The sequence below is a fragment of the Dipteris shenzhenensis genome, chromosome 3 (genome assembly GCF_047967505.1).
Source record: "Dipteris shenzhenensis isolate YYH24624 ecotype China chromosome 3, Dip_SZ_1.0, whole genome shotgun sequence".
Lineage (NCBI taxonomy): Eukaryota > Viridiplantae > Streptophyta > Polypodiopsida > Gleicheniales > Dipteridaceae > Dipteris > Dipteris shenzhenensis.
The window spans coordinates 24,195,966-24,213,741 of NC_141598.1; the positions used below are offsets into that span (position 1 = coordinate 24,195,966).

A 17,776-nucleotide genomic window follows, 5' to 3' on the forward strand; every position below is an offset into this window, starting at 1 on the left:
GGGCTAGGTCTAGTCAACAACAGATGGGCCAGTCAATCATTTGCAGGTCAGTTGATCTGGGTCAACCTGCAGACTGCAACTCGACCGAGAAATGCCCAGAGGAGGATGGTACAATTTTTGGAAGTGTCTAGTCACCCCATTACGCCTGGTCATTCGATAGATTTTCGACTCAAGACAGTTGCCTATGTCTCTTGCCCACGAATGGATTTGTCTAATTCTCGAAGGGATGTGATGGGACCGACATTTGACAGTGGCGTCTGCCCCCTCTCAACTCTCAACATCTAAGGCTGTGCTCCGGCTAAATGTAGACCTATAGTCTGGAAAAAATCGCCTCATCCCCCTCTTGTACCCACCATGGCGTGAGGAATGGCATGAATACTTTGGCTGTCTAGCTTGATCTCCTAAAACGTCAAGCAAGGGCGCACAATATTTGTTAGCTAGCCGAGAGGAGTCCAACTGTAGCTCTCTCAGCCTCTTTATGGATGCCAAATCTCACAACATAAGGCCTTCTTTCTCATCTGAAGAGCTTGCCTATGCCTCAAAAACTTGGCCTAGAGTCACTTATTTGCGAGGGCAGGTTGACAATGTTAAGATGAATGAAGGGGGCAGCATGAATGCCTATTTGACACTGGTCAAATACTTCAGAGAGCAGGTCATCAATGTTGATGAGATTGTACCAGACTCACAGGTTGTGTCTACCACACTTCATGGGCTTCCTGACTCGTATCAAGGATTTGCTACAACGCTTTGACTAGTGGCCATGGGTAACCCCAACCACTACTCCTTTGACTCCTACAAGAGGAACAGAGTCGCCAAAACCTACATCTAGTATCTCATCCTCTTCCTCTCCTACCGATGGGAAGATGAAGAAATGCTGCAATTATTGCAGGAAACCAGGTCATGACAACTCTAAGTGCCGGAAGCGTATTGCTTCTGAGAAGAAGAAGCAAGGACAGCCAGGACAGCAAGGTCTTGTTGTCACAAATACTCCAGCTGCTAATGTCACAAATACAGAGGCAGCCAATCTTTGCTCATGATGAGTGGGCATTTATTGTGGAGTGTCATTGTAATCCTACTCTGCATGATTCAGCTTTTGCAGCCTCAGATTCGGCCTCAAACTGGTACTTTGATAGTGGTGCTTCCAAGCACATACTTCCTGCAAAATCCTCTTTCACGTATTGAGTGGTGTTCCAAATGAGGGCACTATCACTTATGCAAATAATGCAGCATATCCCGTGAAAGGGATTTGTTAAGTGCTTGTCACTACAGTGTCAAGTGATACCATTCCACTTGTGCAACTTTTATATGTTCCAGGTATCAAAAAGAATCTGATTTCTATCTCAGCCATCTCCACACATGGCATCAGAGTTCTTTTTTATGGTTATCGCTGTGCCGTTTATGATAATCGGTATGACAACTAAATTGTACTTACTGGAACACTTGATAGAGGACTATATCATCTTGACATATATGGCACAACAGGTTGCTATAGAAGCTAATGCTGTGGCTGAATCTGTAATTTCTGATACACATCTATGGCATGAGAGATTGGGACATCTCAACTTCAACAGTTTGGTGAAGATGCATTCACATGACATGGTCGTAGGTCTTCCACCCATGCATGCGCTTACAAAATGTATGTGAGGGCTGCTTGTTGGGCAAAATGCATAGGATTCCATTTCTCAAGGACAGGACCCTTGGTGCATCCAAGGGTTGCATCTCGTACACAGTGATGTGTGCGGACCGATGCGGACAGCATCACTTGGGGGTACTATTACTTTGCTGCTTTTATAGACGACTTCACCAGGTTCACTTGGATATGTGCCGTTTATGATAATCGGTATGACAACTATATTGTACTTACTGGAACACTTGATAGAGGACTATATCATCTTGACATATATGGCACAATAGGTTGCTATAGAAGCTAATGCTGTGGCTGAATCTGTAATTTCTGATACACATCTATGGCATGAGAGATTGGGAAATCTCAACTTCAACAGTTTGGTGAAGATGCATTCACATGACATGGTCGTAGATCTTCCACCCATGCATGCACTTAAAAAACATGTATGTGAGGGCTGCTTGTTGGGCAAAATGCATAGGATTCCATTTCTCAAGGACGGGACCCTTGGTGCATCCAGGAGTTGCATCTCGTACATAGTGATGTGTGCGGACCGATGCGGACAGCATCACTTGGGGGTACACTACTTTGCTTCTTTTATAAACGACTTCACCAAGTCACTTGGATATATCCCATGAAGCTAAAGTCAGATGTCTTCTCTTGCTTCAAGCATTGGATTGCCTTGGCAGAGAATGAGAGTGGGGAGAAGACCTTCCGCACTGACAGGGGGGGTGAGTACTTGTCTCGAGGATTTTCTGATTTTTTAGCAACCCGGGGTATCATTCATCAGTGCACAGTGGCCTACACTCTGCAACAAAATGGAGTTCCCGAGTGCAAGAATAGAACAGAAACAAAAATGGCCAAGTGCATGCTTAAGGGAAAGTCTTTGCCCAATAAATTCTAGTTGGATGCAATGATGTGTGCCAACAATGTGCTCAACCGAGCACCCACTGGGGCATTGAAGACCAGTACTCCCTATGAAGCATGGACAGGTCGTAAGCTCACAACCTCGGTAGAGAAACAACAACAAAGAACACAATCCTGCACACGCTACCCATGCGGCGGTGATGCGGGTGTTTGGCTCTGTTGCGCATGTGCATGCACCCTCTCAATTCAGGCAAAAGCTTGATGATAAGGTTATCAAATGCATCTTCATTGACTACAGCTCACAATGCAAAGGTTACAAGTTGTTTCAGCCTAGCACAGGCAACGTGATTGTCAATAGGGACGTGGTCTTTACTGAGCATGCCCCTTTACCTTGGCTGGATTGTAAAACACAGCCTTCAATAGAAACCTCTAACGTTTTTGATTCTATTCCTCCTTTCAAACATACAGCTGACACACTGCAAAGCACCATGCCACATGCTTCTAGCAGCTCCAATCCTCCTCCCATTGCTCCTACTCAGCCTGATGTTCCACCGCCAAATGGTCATGCTATCGGGCAAGCAGTTCAAGAGGAAAAGGCTGTCATGAGACAGCAAAAATCAGTCCCTTGTTAGTTCTTGGATACCCTCAAGGACAAGCAGACTAAGCCTTGCCTGCCCGCACTAGAGGTGCGCACAAACAGATGCAAGTCAATTTTTTGGTTGTAGCTTTGATTGCCACTACTTGTCAAGAGGAGCCTCTATGTTACAAAGATGCATTTGACAGTCATGAATGGATGCAGGCCATGAGAGATGAACTTGATTCCATTCAAGCAAAAGGCACATGGGACTCGTGTGATTTGCCTACAGGCAAGCGTGCCATCAGCACAAAGTGGGTTTACAAACTAAAGCGCGAAGCTTATGGCAATGTTAATCACTACAAAGCTCACCTTGTTGCGAAAGGTTATGCCCAGCAGCATGGTATTGACTTTGACGAGACATTTTCTCCCAATTCATGCATCACGACCATTCGATGTGTCATTGCTCTTGCATCTCACAGGCATTGGGAGGTCCATCAGCTGGACATCAAGACCGCCTTCCTTCACGGGGATTTAGTAGAAGAGGTCTATGTCACTCAGCCTCTAGGATTTGAACTTCCAAGGTCTGAAACTAAGGTATGCCGACTTAAAAAGGCTCTTTATGGTTTGAAGTAGGCACAAGGGGCATGGTATGCCAAGATCCATTCTTTTTAGTTGTGCCTTGGGTTTTAGAACAGCCCTACGGAGGCTACTCTTTATATCCGGAAGAGTGAATCGGTGATTTTGATTCTATATGTGGATGGCATGCTTATCACTAGGCCAAACTTGGAGATAATTGCAGATTCCAAAGCTGATTGCAAAAATCGTTTGCAATGACAAACATGGTCCAGTTGCAGTATTACTTGGGCATCCAGTTTGCATATGTTGAGGGGGATGTAATTGTTAGAATTATTATTATATTCTAGCAGTGACCAATGTAATGTAATAAGTAGGTTAGGGGCACTTTTCCCTCATTTAGAGGTTTTTCTCCCTAACCACAGTTAGTTCACTAATTACGGTTAGTGAAGGATAAGGTTTTGTCACTTAGACAAAACCTATCCCACTTCTTGTATTACTCACTTCATCTATTTCAAGCACAATGTTCAGCTCTTCAGCACTCTCTCTTTTTCTAACATTTGGTATCAGAGCACTGACCAATGTAATGTAATAAGTAGGTTAGGGGCAGCAATCCCCTCTCCTTTCACGAGTTGGTAGGACTTCTGTTACAGGAGGAACAAACACGTAGAAATATGGCAACCCGGGCTGGCGAGCATGCTATGCTCTCCAAGTTCAAACCCAAGGGTAAAGGGCAGCATAAGCCACATGCCAATCAGCCCACACATCAGCATAAAGCTGATTCTGGACAGTCTTCATTATATTGGAGAGTGTAAGAAGCGCATAGCCAAAGAGAAGAAAAAGGATTCCGGTATGGCTGTGTCAAATGTATCACTTCCACATTCTCATGATGGAGGAGATGTTGCAGCCAATGTAATGTAATAAGTAGGTTAGGGGCAGCAATCCCCTCTCCTTTCACGAGTTGGTACGACTTCCATGCAAGAGAATCAAACACGCAGAAATATGGCAACCCGGGCTAGCGAGCATGCTATGTTCTCCAAGTTCAAACCCAAGGGTAAAGGGCAGCATAAGCCACATGCCAATCAGCCCACACATCAGCATAAAGCTGATTCTGGACAGCCTTCTTATAAGGCACGGGGTGATACAAATAAGCAGAAAACTAAGCAGTGACCAATGTAATGTAATAAGTAGGTTAGGGGCAGCAATCCCCTCTCCTTTCACGAGTTGGTAGGACTTCTGTTGCACGAGAAACAAACACACAGAAATATGGCAACCTAGGCTGGTGAGTATGCTATGCTCTCCAAGTTCAAACCCAAGGGTAAAGGGCAGCATCAGCCACATGCCAATCAGCCCACACATCAGCATAAAGCTGATTATGGACAGCCTTCTTCTAAGGCACAAGGTGATACAAATAAGCAGAAAAAGAAGGGCATCTGTCATTATTGCAAGAAGCCAGGTCATTATATTGGAGAGTGCAAGAAGCGCATAGCCAAAGAGAAGAAAAGGGATCCCGGTATGGCTGTGTCAGATGCATCAGTTCCACATTCTCATGATGGAGGAGGTGTTGCAACCAACTTGGTTGAAGAGCACTATGCCTTTTTGTCTTGCACTTCAGATTTTTCAGTGGGTAGTTCAAATACTACAGCCACTAATGATGATGATCCGTATGCTTTCTTGACTTGCAGTTACGACCCTTCAAAGAATGAATGCTCTTTTAGTGTTGATGAGACACTACATACTTGGTATTTTGACAGTGGTGCTTCAAAGCACATAACTTCCAAGAAAAGCCTATTTGTGACTCTGCATTCTTCACCCACCAAGAAGAAGGTAACTTGTGCAAATAATTCTTCTTATTCACTGTGTGGAGTGGGAAATATTATTCTCACATCCACTGATGGCACAGATTTCAGAATTTCAGATGTACTCTATGTGCCAGGTATAAAGAAGAATTTGCTTTCAGTGTCCTCGCTCAATAGAGGAGGATTTCAAGTTGTTTTTTATGATGACAAGTGTGCACTCAGAGACTCAGAGACAAAGAAAATGACTATGCTTTAAGGTTGTCTGGCACTTTGTATCGGGGTTTTTTTCAGCTTGATCTATATGAAAAAAGATCCCATCTCGCATTATCAGTTAGCACTCCCACTGCTGCGATGCAGAATGCAGAGTTATGGCATGCCAAGTATGGGCACATGAGCTATGGCAGCTTAATGACACTTCAGAGGCATGATATGGTTGATGCATTACCTCCTTTGGAGTCGCCTCCTCCTTATGCATGTGAAGGTTGCATTCTTGGCAAAATGCATAGGCTTCCCTTCAAAAAGGATGATGCAGTAAAAGCTACAAGAAAATTGCAGCTTATTCACAATGATGTCTGTGGTCCCATGAGGACACCTGTTTTTGGGGGTTATCTCTATTTTGTTACATTCATAGATGACTTTACCAACTACACTTGGGTCTATGGTCTCAAGGCAAGTGTTTATGCATTTCAAACACTTTGTGGCTATGGTTGAGAATGAGACAGGACTCAAGGTGCAGATGCTTCGCACAGATCAAGGGGGGGAGTATATGTTTCATGAATTTGAGACATTTCTGAAAGAAAAAGGCATTATGCATCAACTTACAGTGAGGCTTACACCTCAACAGAATGGCAAAGCTGAGCAGAAGAATCGCACCGCCATGGAGATGGATAGATGCATGCTCACAAGTAAGAAGTTGCCTCACCTCATGTGTGCCAACTATATTTTAAATCGAGCTCCTACAAAGGCTTTGAAGACAATCACTCCCTATGAGGCATGGCATGGGAGAAAGCCTTCAGTGGACCACTTCAGAGTTTTTGGTTGTGTTGCATATGCTCACGTGCCTGTGGAGTTCAGACACAAGTTGTCAGATAAGGCACTCAAATGCATTTTTGTGGGATATAGTTCACAAAGCAAAAGATATCGTCTCTACAATCCTGCTACACGCAAGATTTTTGTTAGTAGAGATGTTATATTCTATGAAAATTCTGCACATACACATGCTGAATTTCCGATTTTGGCCTCTTCAGATGATGTGTTTGAGGGGATGCTTCCTATAGCATTTGGTTCCCCCGCTGAAACTCAAAATTTACAGCAACCTCCACCAGCTCCACGAGTACAGATTCAGCCCCCAGCTGAATTGGTACAACCTCAGGGTCTGGATGAAGTTGTCAGGCAAGAAATTCAAGAGATACCCGCAGCTAAAACAGTCCCGCATTGGTTGCTTCAGACTCTCAGGGAGAGTAGGCTTGAAACTCCATTGCCTGGCAGAACTCGTAGTGCAGTGAGGCACATCGAGGGAGCTCATTCAGTTGAATCAGCTTATGCAGGTACTCTTCTTGATGAGGAGGAGCCTAAGACATTTGAAGAAGCAAAGGATAATGTGCATTGGATGAATGCCATGCACGATGAGTTGCAGTCCATTCATAAAAATCAAACTTGGGATGTTGTGGATTTGCCACCAGGTAAGAATGCCATAGGTACACGGTGGGTTTTCAAAGTCAAAAGAAAGCCAAATGGGTCCATTGATCGGTACAAGGCAAGGCTGGTTACAAAAGGATATGCTCAAAAAAAGGGCATAGATCATGAGGAGACTTTTGCTCCTACATCTAGGATGACCACCATCAGGTCAATTATAGCAACGGCTGCAAATTTTGAATGGAATGTTCATCAGTTGGACATTAAAACAGCTTTCCTTAATGGAGACTTGTTGGAAGAGGTTTATGTCAAACAACCTCCGGGCTTACGCACATCAAGTATGCAAGCTGAATAAAGCTTTGTATGGGCTGAAACAAGCCCCACGTGCATGGTATGCCAAAATTGATGCCTTTCTAACCAGCAAGGGGCTGCACAATAGTCCAACTGAGAGCACCCTCTACATCAAGAAGGATGGGGGGGACATTTTTAGACGACATGCTGCTCACTGGATCAAACGAGGAAGTAATTGCAGATTTCAAAGCCCAATTGAAAGCTACATTTGATATGTCAAACTTGGGCTTGTTACATTTCGTTTTGGGGATCCAGTTTATTCAAGAGAAATGTGGCATTGTTATGTCTCAATCCAAGTATGTTCAAAAGCTCTTGGACAGATTCAACATGCATGATTGCAAGCCTATGTCCACTCCCATGGAGCCGGGGCTGAAGCTTACAATGCATGATGCGGGTGAATCAATTGATGTCACACTCTATAGTCAGGCTGTTGGATGCCTCATTTTATCTCTGCAATACACGACCTGATATTCAATTTTCAGTTTCTCACGTGAGCAGGTATATGCACAGCCCAAAGATTATGCATTGGCAGGCTGTAAAACGCATCTTCCGTTTCTTGCAAGGTACAAAGTCTTTTGGCTTGATGTTTCCCAGGGGGGCTGACTTGCAGATGCATGCTTGCAGTGACTCAGATTGGGCTGGAGACTATGATACTAGGCAGTCCACCAGTGGGAATTGTTTCTTTCTAGGACATGCTTGCATTTCTTGGTTGAGCAAGAAATAGTCTACAGTGGCTACCTCCTCATGTGAAGCTGAGTACAGGGCAGCTTTCACAGCAGCAGTTGAATGTGTTTGGCTGCGTCGTTTGTTTGCTGATCTTCATCTTTCATTGGAGCGTTCTTCTCCGATTCTCACTGATAGTCAGAGTGCTATAGCAGTGGCAAAGAATCCTGTGTTTCATGCTCGCACGAGCACATTGAGGTTCACTATCACTATGTCAGAGAGAAGTTGCATGCAGGAGAGATCAGTATGATCTATGTGTCAACACATTGACAATGTTGCAGACATCTTCACCAAAGCACTTCCATGTGAAAAGTTTGAGACATTTCGCAGTGCCCCCCTAACCACAGTTAGTTCACTAACTACAGTTGGTGAAGGACAAGGTTTTGTCACTTAGACAAAACCTATCCCGCTTCTTGTATTACTCACTTCATCTATTGCAAGCACAGCGTTCAGCTCTTCAGCTCTCTCTCTTTTTCTAACGGTAATGATGAGTCAATCCAAGTACATTGGACAGCTCTTAGACCGCTTCCAATTTGAAGATTGCAAGCCAGTTTCTACACCATTAGTGCCTGGCTTTCGTTTCTCCTCCGAGGATGGGAGTGCACCCTTTGATGCTACCCTTTATCAACAGGCTTTGGGCTGCCTTATTTATTTATGTCATACATGGCCTGATCTTCAATATGTCATCTCCCAGTTGAGCAGGTATGTGTACATGCCTAGTACACAGCATTGGCAAGTAGTGAAGTGGAACTTCCGTTACTTGAAGGCCACACAAAGTTTGGAACTGTTCTATGGTGACGAGTGTCCTCTGGTCTTGCATGCTTTCACGAACAGTGACTGGGCAAGTAGAATGTCCCACACTGGCAATTGTTTCATGCTTGCATCTTCATGCATTTCATGACTCAGCAAGAAGCTACAGTTGCTACTTCCAGTTGTGAAGCTGAATACAGGGCAGCCTTCACAACTACAATTGAGTGTGTCTGGCTCCGTAAGCTACTCACATATCTTGACATCACCCAACCAGCTTCTACTACCATCTACACTGACAACCAAAGTGTTTTGGCTAATGCGAGAAATCCAGTGTTTCAAGTGCGCACAAAGCACATTGAGGTTCATTATAATTGTTCGAGAGCGAGTGTCAGCTAGAGACATACAGTTGTTATATGTTCCAACGGAGGACTTAGCAGATCTCTTCACGAAGGCTCTACCACAGTCCAAGTTTGAGGCTTTTCGACATGCCTTACAGTTGGCACCATTTGTTACGTAATTTTGATCTCACTGTACTGTCATAGGTTGCTATATCCATCTTGGACGAATATGTGCAACCGTGATATAGTTTCCAAGTATACCTGAGATGTATCCGGGGCGTTTGTTAGCAATTAGCCCTGGTATGGCCTTGTAGGCTAGTCTTCGGACTCAGTCAACCTTTAGGTTGACTTAATTGGTCAATCATATGGTTGACTTCGGGGCCATATAGGCCACCCCTTTGTCCTTTCTCATTATCCATTTGCAAGTACTTCGTGTTCCTTCAGCTTGTTGTTTGCTCCCTTGCACTCCACTCCCGTTCCATTGCTTCCCACACCCAACAGTGGCAACCCCATGCTGCCCACATGGCAGTCAAAGTGCTGCCCATGTGGCAGCCACATCAGTCCTTGGTTCAGCGCCCCCCCGAGGCTCTCCTCGTATGGGGGCTTACAGATGGGGAGGTGAGCACACCATTTCCAACAGTTCAAACTGGTTGGGGCAGTTCAGCAGTGTTTTTCTGCAGTTGGATACCCTTTGAAGGAGTCGTGCAGTCACATTTGCTTTCCATGGACTATTGTTTTAGTCAAGACTTTTGCAGTCGTTGCATGTGTTGTGCAACTCTTTTCTGCACAGATTGTTGGGCCTACCTTGCCCTCTCTCTAGCACCTTCACCTTGTTTGCAAGTCATCACATTTGCGGCATTGTGCAGGGTGTTCACCTTATGTGTTCAGAATCAAACGTGTTGATAGCCAAGAACTTGTGGAACATTATTGCAAGTAGTGAGGTGAGCCCTCTGTCACATGCATCTTCTGCAATTGCATCCGCCACGAGTGGTGGCAATGTTGTTAGCCCTTCATCATGTACCTCTGGGGCTGCCATGTGTGTGCCACTATTTAGATTATCATTGCTTACAATAATAAATATTTTAAAAAGGACAAATTAATAATTTCAAAAAACTACCAGATAGGCTATTCAAGTTTACTCCATTTTGTTTTATGGTCGATGTTGCATATTGTCAAAACTTCAACAAGGTTATAAAGCAAAATTCCCAGTGTTCTAAAATTTGTTTTATATGTCAAGATAATCCATAAACATGGCTAAATTCATCCTCTAAAACACAACAATTAGTGCAGTTTCAATCTCTTGATAGTCACTCATAGGTTGAAACCATAAACTCCATCACGCATAGCAAGGACTAGCTACTCTGACATCCCCACTGACGTCATCAACGCGCAACAGTGGGTGTAGACCATAGTATAAACATATGCTTTCACACACAAAGAATCCACACACCCACACATACTTGAGCATCCATTTATACAAAGGTCTTCCTACTGAGTTTTCGTCAACACTCCGGAGGTGAAGGACAGACTCAGCCATGACAAAGGCTAGCACTAAAGAAGAAGGCTAATCAAAAAGTAGTCCACAATCTCTTCATTCAAGCTACAACTACTTGCAAAGACTATACGATTTTATTTTGGTCTCTCCAAGCAAAAAAATGCTTAGACCATCATCTAGTTTTTAGAGCAATGCACCACTAGGTTTTACAGAGCGGGACCAGGGGGCCTTTTGCAGGTGAAGTCGAAGAGGGATTCGGAGGAGCTGGCAGCCTTGGAGGACTTAGAGTGGTAGAGGATCACCATTGTTGGCCGGTTGGGGAGAGGGTGGTATATCGATCAACCACAGTCTTAGCCAATCCAGAGGGAGTGGTTTGGCATCTATGGCAGTGGGAGGGCAAGCGTCTTAAGGATATCCAATGGGATCCAAGAGAGTGGTTCTGGCCAATTCGGATGGGACAGAGGAGATGCCCTTCTTTTCTTACACGACCTGCATCGGCAAACACATTTAGTTGGAGGCAACAGCATGGACCTCCTCAAGGAAGCACATTGGCTAGAGAAGGACGTTCCCAGGGAGGTGGTCAATCGCTTCTAGCCATTGCTATGGTCAAGTATGAAAGCACGGAAGATATCTTACTTCTTCTCGATGGTGGCTCATGGGGGCCTACCCATTGGTCCCTGGCTGGAGTGGAGACGATCCCACATTGCTTATGGAGCTATCATGTGGCACACAGCATTTGGACAACCGCTTTCCGAATTGTGGCCAGGACGCAGAGGATGCGGAGGGATTTCAATGGGGGATGGTGGATATGCTCACAGAGGGACGCAATGCTTTCTCTATTAATCTTGTCTCACCAGCTTACAACATCCATGGTGAACAAGTCTTCCAAATTGAGCTCCTCGATGCCGTACTGCCGTCCCACAGCTTGCGCCGGAGGATAGTGTATGGGAGACACTGTCCAACATCACTTCGTGGAACATCTGGGTCTCCCGTTGCAACCAAGTAAGTGGGAGGGCAACAAGTTCCAGTGACGACTACATTGGTAGCCATATGGCAAGACAATATTTTCACACTGCACGCCAGTTGGGAGCGTGGCGTTCCAGGCTCATGAGAGACCGCCCAACGGCGAAAACGTTTCTACAAGGCTTGGCTTGCAGGCATATTCTAAACATTCTCCACAGGAGCATAGGCCACCTTCCTAGTTAGCCCTTGTTCCGGACAATCCCAAGGCAATGAGCTAGGATTGCTGGCAGGCTGGATTTGGACAGCTAGGTCCTTTCTTTGTATTTACCATCATCAGCCCTTATGAGGTCTTTTCAAGCTTTATTAGAAAGTTCTTTTCTTTTGCAAAGATAGAAAGAATTTATCGCAATATCATCAGGCCGCAACATGAACGAAAAGTTGAAATTTCCATGTCCGCTAATATAGCGGAAGCATATATCCAGATAAATCCAACAACATGCCCAAACTCGTTTTCTAAAAACACAACACATAGTGCAGTTTCCATCTCATGATAGTCACTCATAAGATTGAAACCATAACTCCCTCACGTTTAGCACAGACTAGCTACTTGTGTTTTATATTTGTTTTATAGTATAAAATAGTATGCATATTGTCAAATATGCTTTAACATGTCATTAAACAAAATTCGAAATGTTCAAATAAGGCATTTTTAAAATCAATTACTTCAAGAGTGCATCTTCTCCTTTTCAAATAATAAGATGTAGTCAGCCTTTCAAAACCATTTACACTTTTTGAAACAAACTGAAATAGATGCTCTACTGAAAACATGTGCTAAAGGGCAAAATGCATATCAATGTAACGCATTGAAAAGAGGAAAATTGCAATGTAAACTTATGGGGAAAGTGGACAACAACGCTTACTCAAATGCAAAAGAACATCTTTGGCTTCCAATATGTTGGACTTTCGATGCTTTGCAAGCTTACAAGCAAATGTTGTGACCTGTCCCACAATATTTCATTTCATCTCTCTCTCTCTCTCTCTCTCTCTCTCTCTCTCTCTCACACGTACACGTGCACACAAAAAATCCAAAAGCAAAGTTAGGGCTAAACTTTAAATGCAAGACCTACAGATCCTAGATGAAGAAAAAGTGATAGAGAAAACACTAGCTGCGAGACATGCATGTCCAAATAGGTTGAAAGTTTGATTAAATCTGAGACTTCTAGCCTACATTTGAGCCTTGGGAGTCTAGGTCAACCCTTGAATTTGACTTTTAAAATTGTAATGAAGGGGGAAAAAGGGGCACCTTAGAGGACCCTTAGAGGCCTCTTAGGTGGAAAATGTGGAGGGACTATATAAGTCCCCATCCACCCCTATTTGTACACTTTTGATGTGACATCTAATCCTATGTACTCCCTTCTCCTCCCTCCTACGTGTTGTATACACTCTCTCTCCCAATCTCTCTATCTCTCTCTCTCTCTTTCCTTCTCAATCTCTCCCAACCTCTCTCTTCCTCTCCCTCTTCCCCCTTTCCACACTTCTCTCTCCTTCTCCCACTTCCTCTCTCTCCCTCCTCCAATCTGCCCCCTTGTCTCCTACATTGCATTGGTATCAGAGCTCCAACTCTGGCCACAGACGGCACGCAGTAGGAGCTACGCCAACAATGCAACGTAGCTGCAGCATCTACTAACAAACAAACCAAAGGGATAGGCAGCTCAGTTGTCCCTTATGCTCCGCGCTCCACTTGTACAACGCCCTATCACAAGACACCAGCCTCTCCTTCAACCGAATGAAGCATTGCTAGCAGGAGCTTTCACAAGCATACCCATCAACAAATCTTCATCTGTAACAGCCTCAAGGCTGTAAGCTTTGCAAAACTAGCGACGAACAAAGCTATCAACGAGCTATGCAACAGTGTGCCGGGCGACCAACATAGCCCCTTCTAGAGCTGTCCAACCACAGCACCTGCTCCCCTCCGTCGGAATCCCACGCCCAATGTGACGAATAGGCCCAACTTGCTAACCAGATGACCTTAGTCACATCCCAAATTCGCCAACGCCACCTGCTCCGTCGCTTCATTGAGCCTCGCATCACCCATCACCGTTGCTCATTCGTTGAGCCACACTATGCCCCGCGTTGCCATCCGCCGTCGCCGTGAGCCCGTCATCATCGAGCCCGTCAACGTCGTGAGCCAATCCCTGCCATCCGTCGATTTTTGACACCGCTGTGCAATCACCGCCTCAGCCTAACAGACCTTAGAATTAGCACTTAATTAATTGTTAAGTTAGATTAGCTTGGGTTAGGTTAGTGGTTAGGGTGTGGTTTAGGTTTGGGTTAGTGGGTTAGGTTAGGTTAGGTTAGGTTAGGTTAGTTGGTCAGTTAGGTTAACCTTACTTGTTGGACTAAGTCAATGTACTAACTGTCATAGAGGTCTTAGGTTAGTGTTGTCCTAACAGTCCTAGGTGATGTAGGGAACCCCACACACACACACACGAAAAAAAAAAAGAAAAAAAAATCCAACCTCTTTTAGGACCCCTGTTTGGAGTCATTTCGACACCATTTTTGAAGCCTCATTGATTGTCCTCTCGAGCTTCGTCATCGGACTTTTTAGTGGTTCTACACACTATATCAAGTACTCATTACAGCTGGGTTTTGTTGTCTACTTCTCTGAGTCCATTTCATTTCCTTGCCTGCATTCGAGCTTCCCTCTCCCCCCCCCCCCCCACTAGCCCCTCCGCTCAACCTCTCTTTCTCTCCGTCCGTACCTCCGTACAGCCTCTCTCGTAGCTCTACGTCCGTACAACCCCATGCGCCCGTCCGTACCTCAGTCCACACAGCCCGTCTGTACCTCCGTACCACAACAATACCTTCATCCTTCGTCGTATGTACCACAGCTCGGAGTCGTACCTCCATACCTCCCCCTATCAACACCTCTCCATACCTCCCGTCCGTACCTAGTACCTCGAGTTGGGCTAAACTCCCAACCCAACCCAAGGGTTAGGTTAAGCCAGGGGGTTCAACATACAACCAATTATAGACTCGCCTACCCTCTCCTCCAAGTTCCCCCAACTCCCTCAACTCCTTCAACATCCATCAAGACGAGCCATCTCTTTTGGGCCAACTCGTTGGTATGCATCCAGTTAGTGCTCATTTCACCGCACCAACAAATATACCCAGAGCTGGTTTTGGTTTATATGGCAGCCCACACCCCGAGGAGAGAGATACCTTTGTAAGACTAGAATAAGTCCAATCATACAAATTTAGATTTTTTATTGTTCTAAAGACCAAAAATCTACACAGAAAATAAAAGGGAAAATGAAAGAGAAGAAAAAAGAGTTAAACAAAAACTTTTATGAAAAACAAAAGGAAGACATACTTAGCAAGCAAAGCAACACTTATGTCGTCATCAGTGCCCAAGCATAAGCAGCTATACTAGGTTTTTAAAGACCCGCGGAGTTTCTAAAGACCCCTAGGAGAGAGGCCAGAGAGACCCAGCCAGGGGTTCATGCACCTATCGCTCAACCAATGGGCACATATAGCCAGACGCAGCCAGTGCATCAAATGGCAGCAGCTAGTACGCAGCAGGGGGTTAGTGGTGGGCAGCAGGCCACTTTTGATGAGATGCTAGATTCCTTGCATTCATATAAGGCCCTACCTGAGGTCATCAAACTTGAGATGTCTCTCTTCAATTATGTGAACCTCAAGCGTGATGATGCCCGCACTTTTGGAGGTTACGCACACAAGAATTATGCAGCCAAGGATGTCAAGGACAAACTCACAATGCATAAGTTCAAAGGGGACACTCGCATGCCTAATGGGCTCGAGGAGTGGCTTATGAAGCTGGAAGATTACTTCTGCTTCTAACCCAAAGCAAGATGAGGACCGCATAATCTTTGCACGTATGCACATGCAGGACTATGCACATACTTGGTGGCGGTATATGAAGGATTCACCTCAAAGGCCAACACATGGAGGGATTTCAAAGAAATGATGGCTACTACCTTCGTATCCCCACCCATCTTGGATCAGTACGTGGCAGAAAGCAGAAAAATCAGAATTTAAACAACACACCAAGGCTATTATAGACAGCAGAAAGCAGGCCAACTACAAAACTCAGCATGATTGTTGAGATATCGGATGATGAGGATTTAATGGATGCTTCTGAGACCTTGGATGCCACTCATGATGAGTCAAGGAGTGCATAGGACATGAAAGAAGCTCCAGATGTTGGAGCTATGAAGGGGGCTGATTTCCCCTTTGATACCGGTGGTGCTAAAGAACATAATTTGGATGGTATGCAATCCGATGACTCTCAGCTCACAAGTAACATGCGAGGCCGTTGACCTAAAGTCTTTCATGTGGAGCATCAGGTTGCTATGCCTTTTCATGTGCGAGAGGATGCAAATGGAAATGCTCCTGTGGATGAGGAGGAGATCTATTGGGGTGTGCAGCGAACAATTTATGCTATCTCTTTTCATGCCTTGATGGGTGCCAAAAGTGCTGACACTATCAGATTGAAAGGGCAAATTAATGGCAGGACTGTTCACGTGCTTGTGGACAGCGGTAGCACCCATAGCTGCATCGATTCTAAGACCTTACAGAAGGTGGGACTGATTGCTACTGAGGTTGATCATGGGCTGAGACTAGAGGTGGCAAATGGACAGCATTTGATCAGTAAATTTTGTTGCGAAGATGCCAGGATCAAGCTCTCTGAATTTGCTGGGGATCTCTTGGCACTGGACATGGACCCAATAGATGCTGTCTTGGGCTGCGATTGGCTAAAATATTTGGGGAAAATCAGCATGGATTTAAATGCCCAATCTATCACTCAGCTCTGTCCACAAGGGTAGAACTGTAGCATTGCATGGCATTGCCAGTCCTAAATTGCAGGTCATTTCAGCAAGGCAGTTGGCTGGCTATTTATAGGCCCCCCTCACTTGCTCTTGCAGGGCCTGGCAGAGGAGCAGAGCCAGCCCAATTGTGCACTTGTGGAGCAGGGTAGTGGGGTAGTTCATCCACCTTGTGCTCCCTTCCACTTGGTTGTTGGGCTGTTTATTCTGAGCTCTCGAGCAGCCCGTTGGTTCCAAGGTTTTCCCCCAGTTGTAGCGGGGTTTTCTCCAGAGATCACTTGCACTTCTCCTGTGCCTCTCTCTTTTCATTGAGGTGTGTGTGTGAGGGGTTCTCTTTCTCCCTCTCTCCCGTTTATTTCCGCTACAGTTCTCACATGGTATCAGAGCCACAGTTGGCTTGAGACCAGAGGAGCAGAGGGAGTGTTGAGTCAACACACAGAGAGAAGGATTAGAGTGCTGCTCGGAGGTGTCTTTGAGAAGAAGCATGTGCGAGGGATGGACTGTTCGGGTGACCAGCAAAGGGTGACTTTGAAGGGTGTTTTTAGATCAGAGAGGAGGGGTTTCCAAGGGACAGAAAGCGAGGTGTGAAGGTACATTGGGCTGACAGCCCCTTCATCCTCTTCTTCCACCTCCTTTCTTCAACCCTCAGTTCCCTTCTATCCCATCCATCTTCTCTTTCAGTTCATCGTCCTCTTCACTCCGAGATGGCGACTTTGTCCGAGATGGCAGAGAACAAGAAGTGTTGCCCACATTCCCAATTGACTGGCAGTTGCACGGGCTCAATTACGATGTCTAGCGGATGATGATGGAGTCTATGTTACAGTCATACAACCTGGCAGACTTAATCTTGATAGGTGTTGCCCGACTGGATCCCCTGGAGAAGGACCTTGGCATCCTGAAGCAAAAGGAGGCCGAGACCCTGTCTCAGCTCTGGGACCGTGTTAATTCCAGGGTTTCTTAATTGTACTCCTCGGGTGATTAATCACGCAAAGCACATGACAGTGGCCAAACGTATATGGGATCATTTGGCGCCCGTGTATAACCGAACCTCTTCAACGAAGAGGGTCTCACTGGAGGTCCATTTGAGGTTATTGGATCCCAAGACATCTTCATCGATGCAAGACCACATCAAAAAGTTACATAAACTTTAATAGAAGACCCTCCAAACGGGGAAGCAAATTTCATCAGACGACATGGCCATAACTCTCATGTCCTAGTTATCCTCTCAATACAG

General features: G+C 45.2%; 1 protein-coding gene across 3 annotated transcripts in view; it reads right to left on the reverse strand.

Moving 5' to 3' along the window:
- The window catches only part of LOC147903543 (uncharacterized), a 53,765-nt gene that overhangs the window by 3,974 nt on the left and 32,015 nt on the right, over positions 1-17,776 (reverse strand). For all 3 annotated transcript variants that reach the window (XR_015543791.1, XM_087399755.1, XM_087399747.1), the window contains exon 5: positions 12,616-12,694. Coding sequence is in view for 2 of the 3 variants with exons in the window: in XM_087399755.1 (XP_087255881.1) it covers positions 12,616-12,694 (79 nt within the window). In the remaining variant the exon portion in view is untranslated. The remainder of the gene's footprint in view (positions 1-12,615; positions 12,695-17,776) is intronic.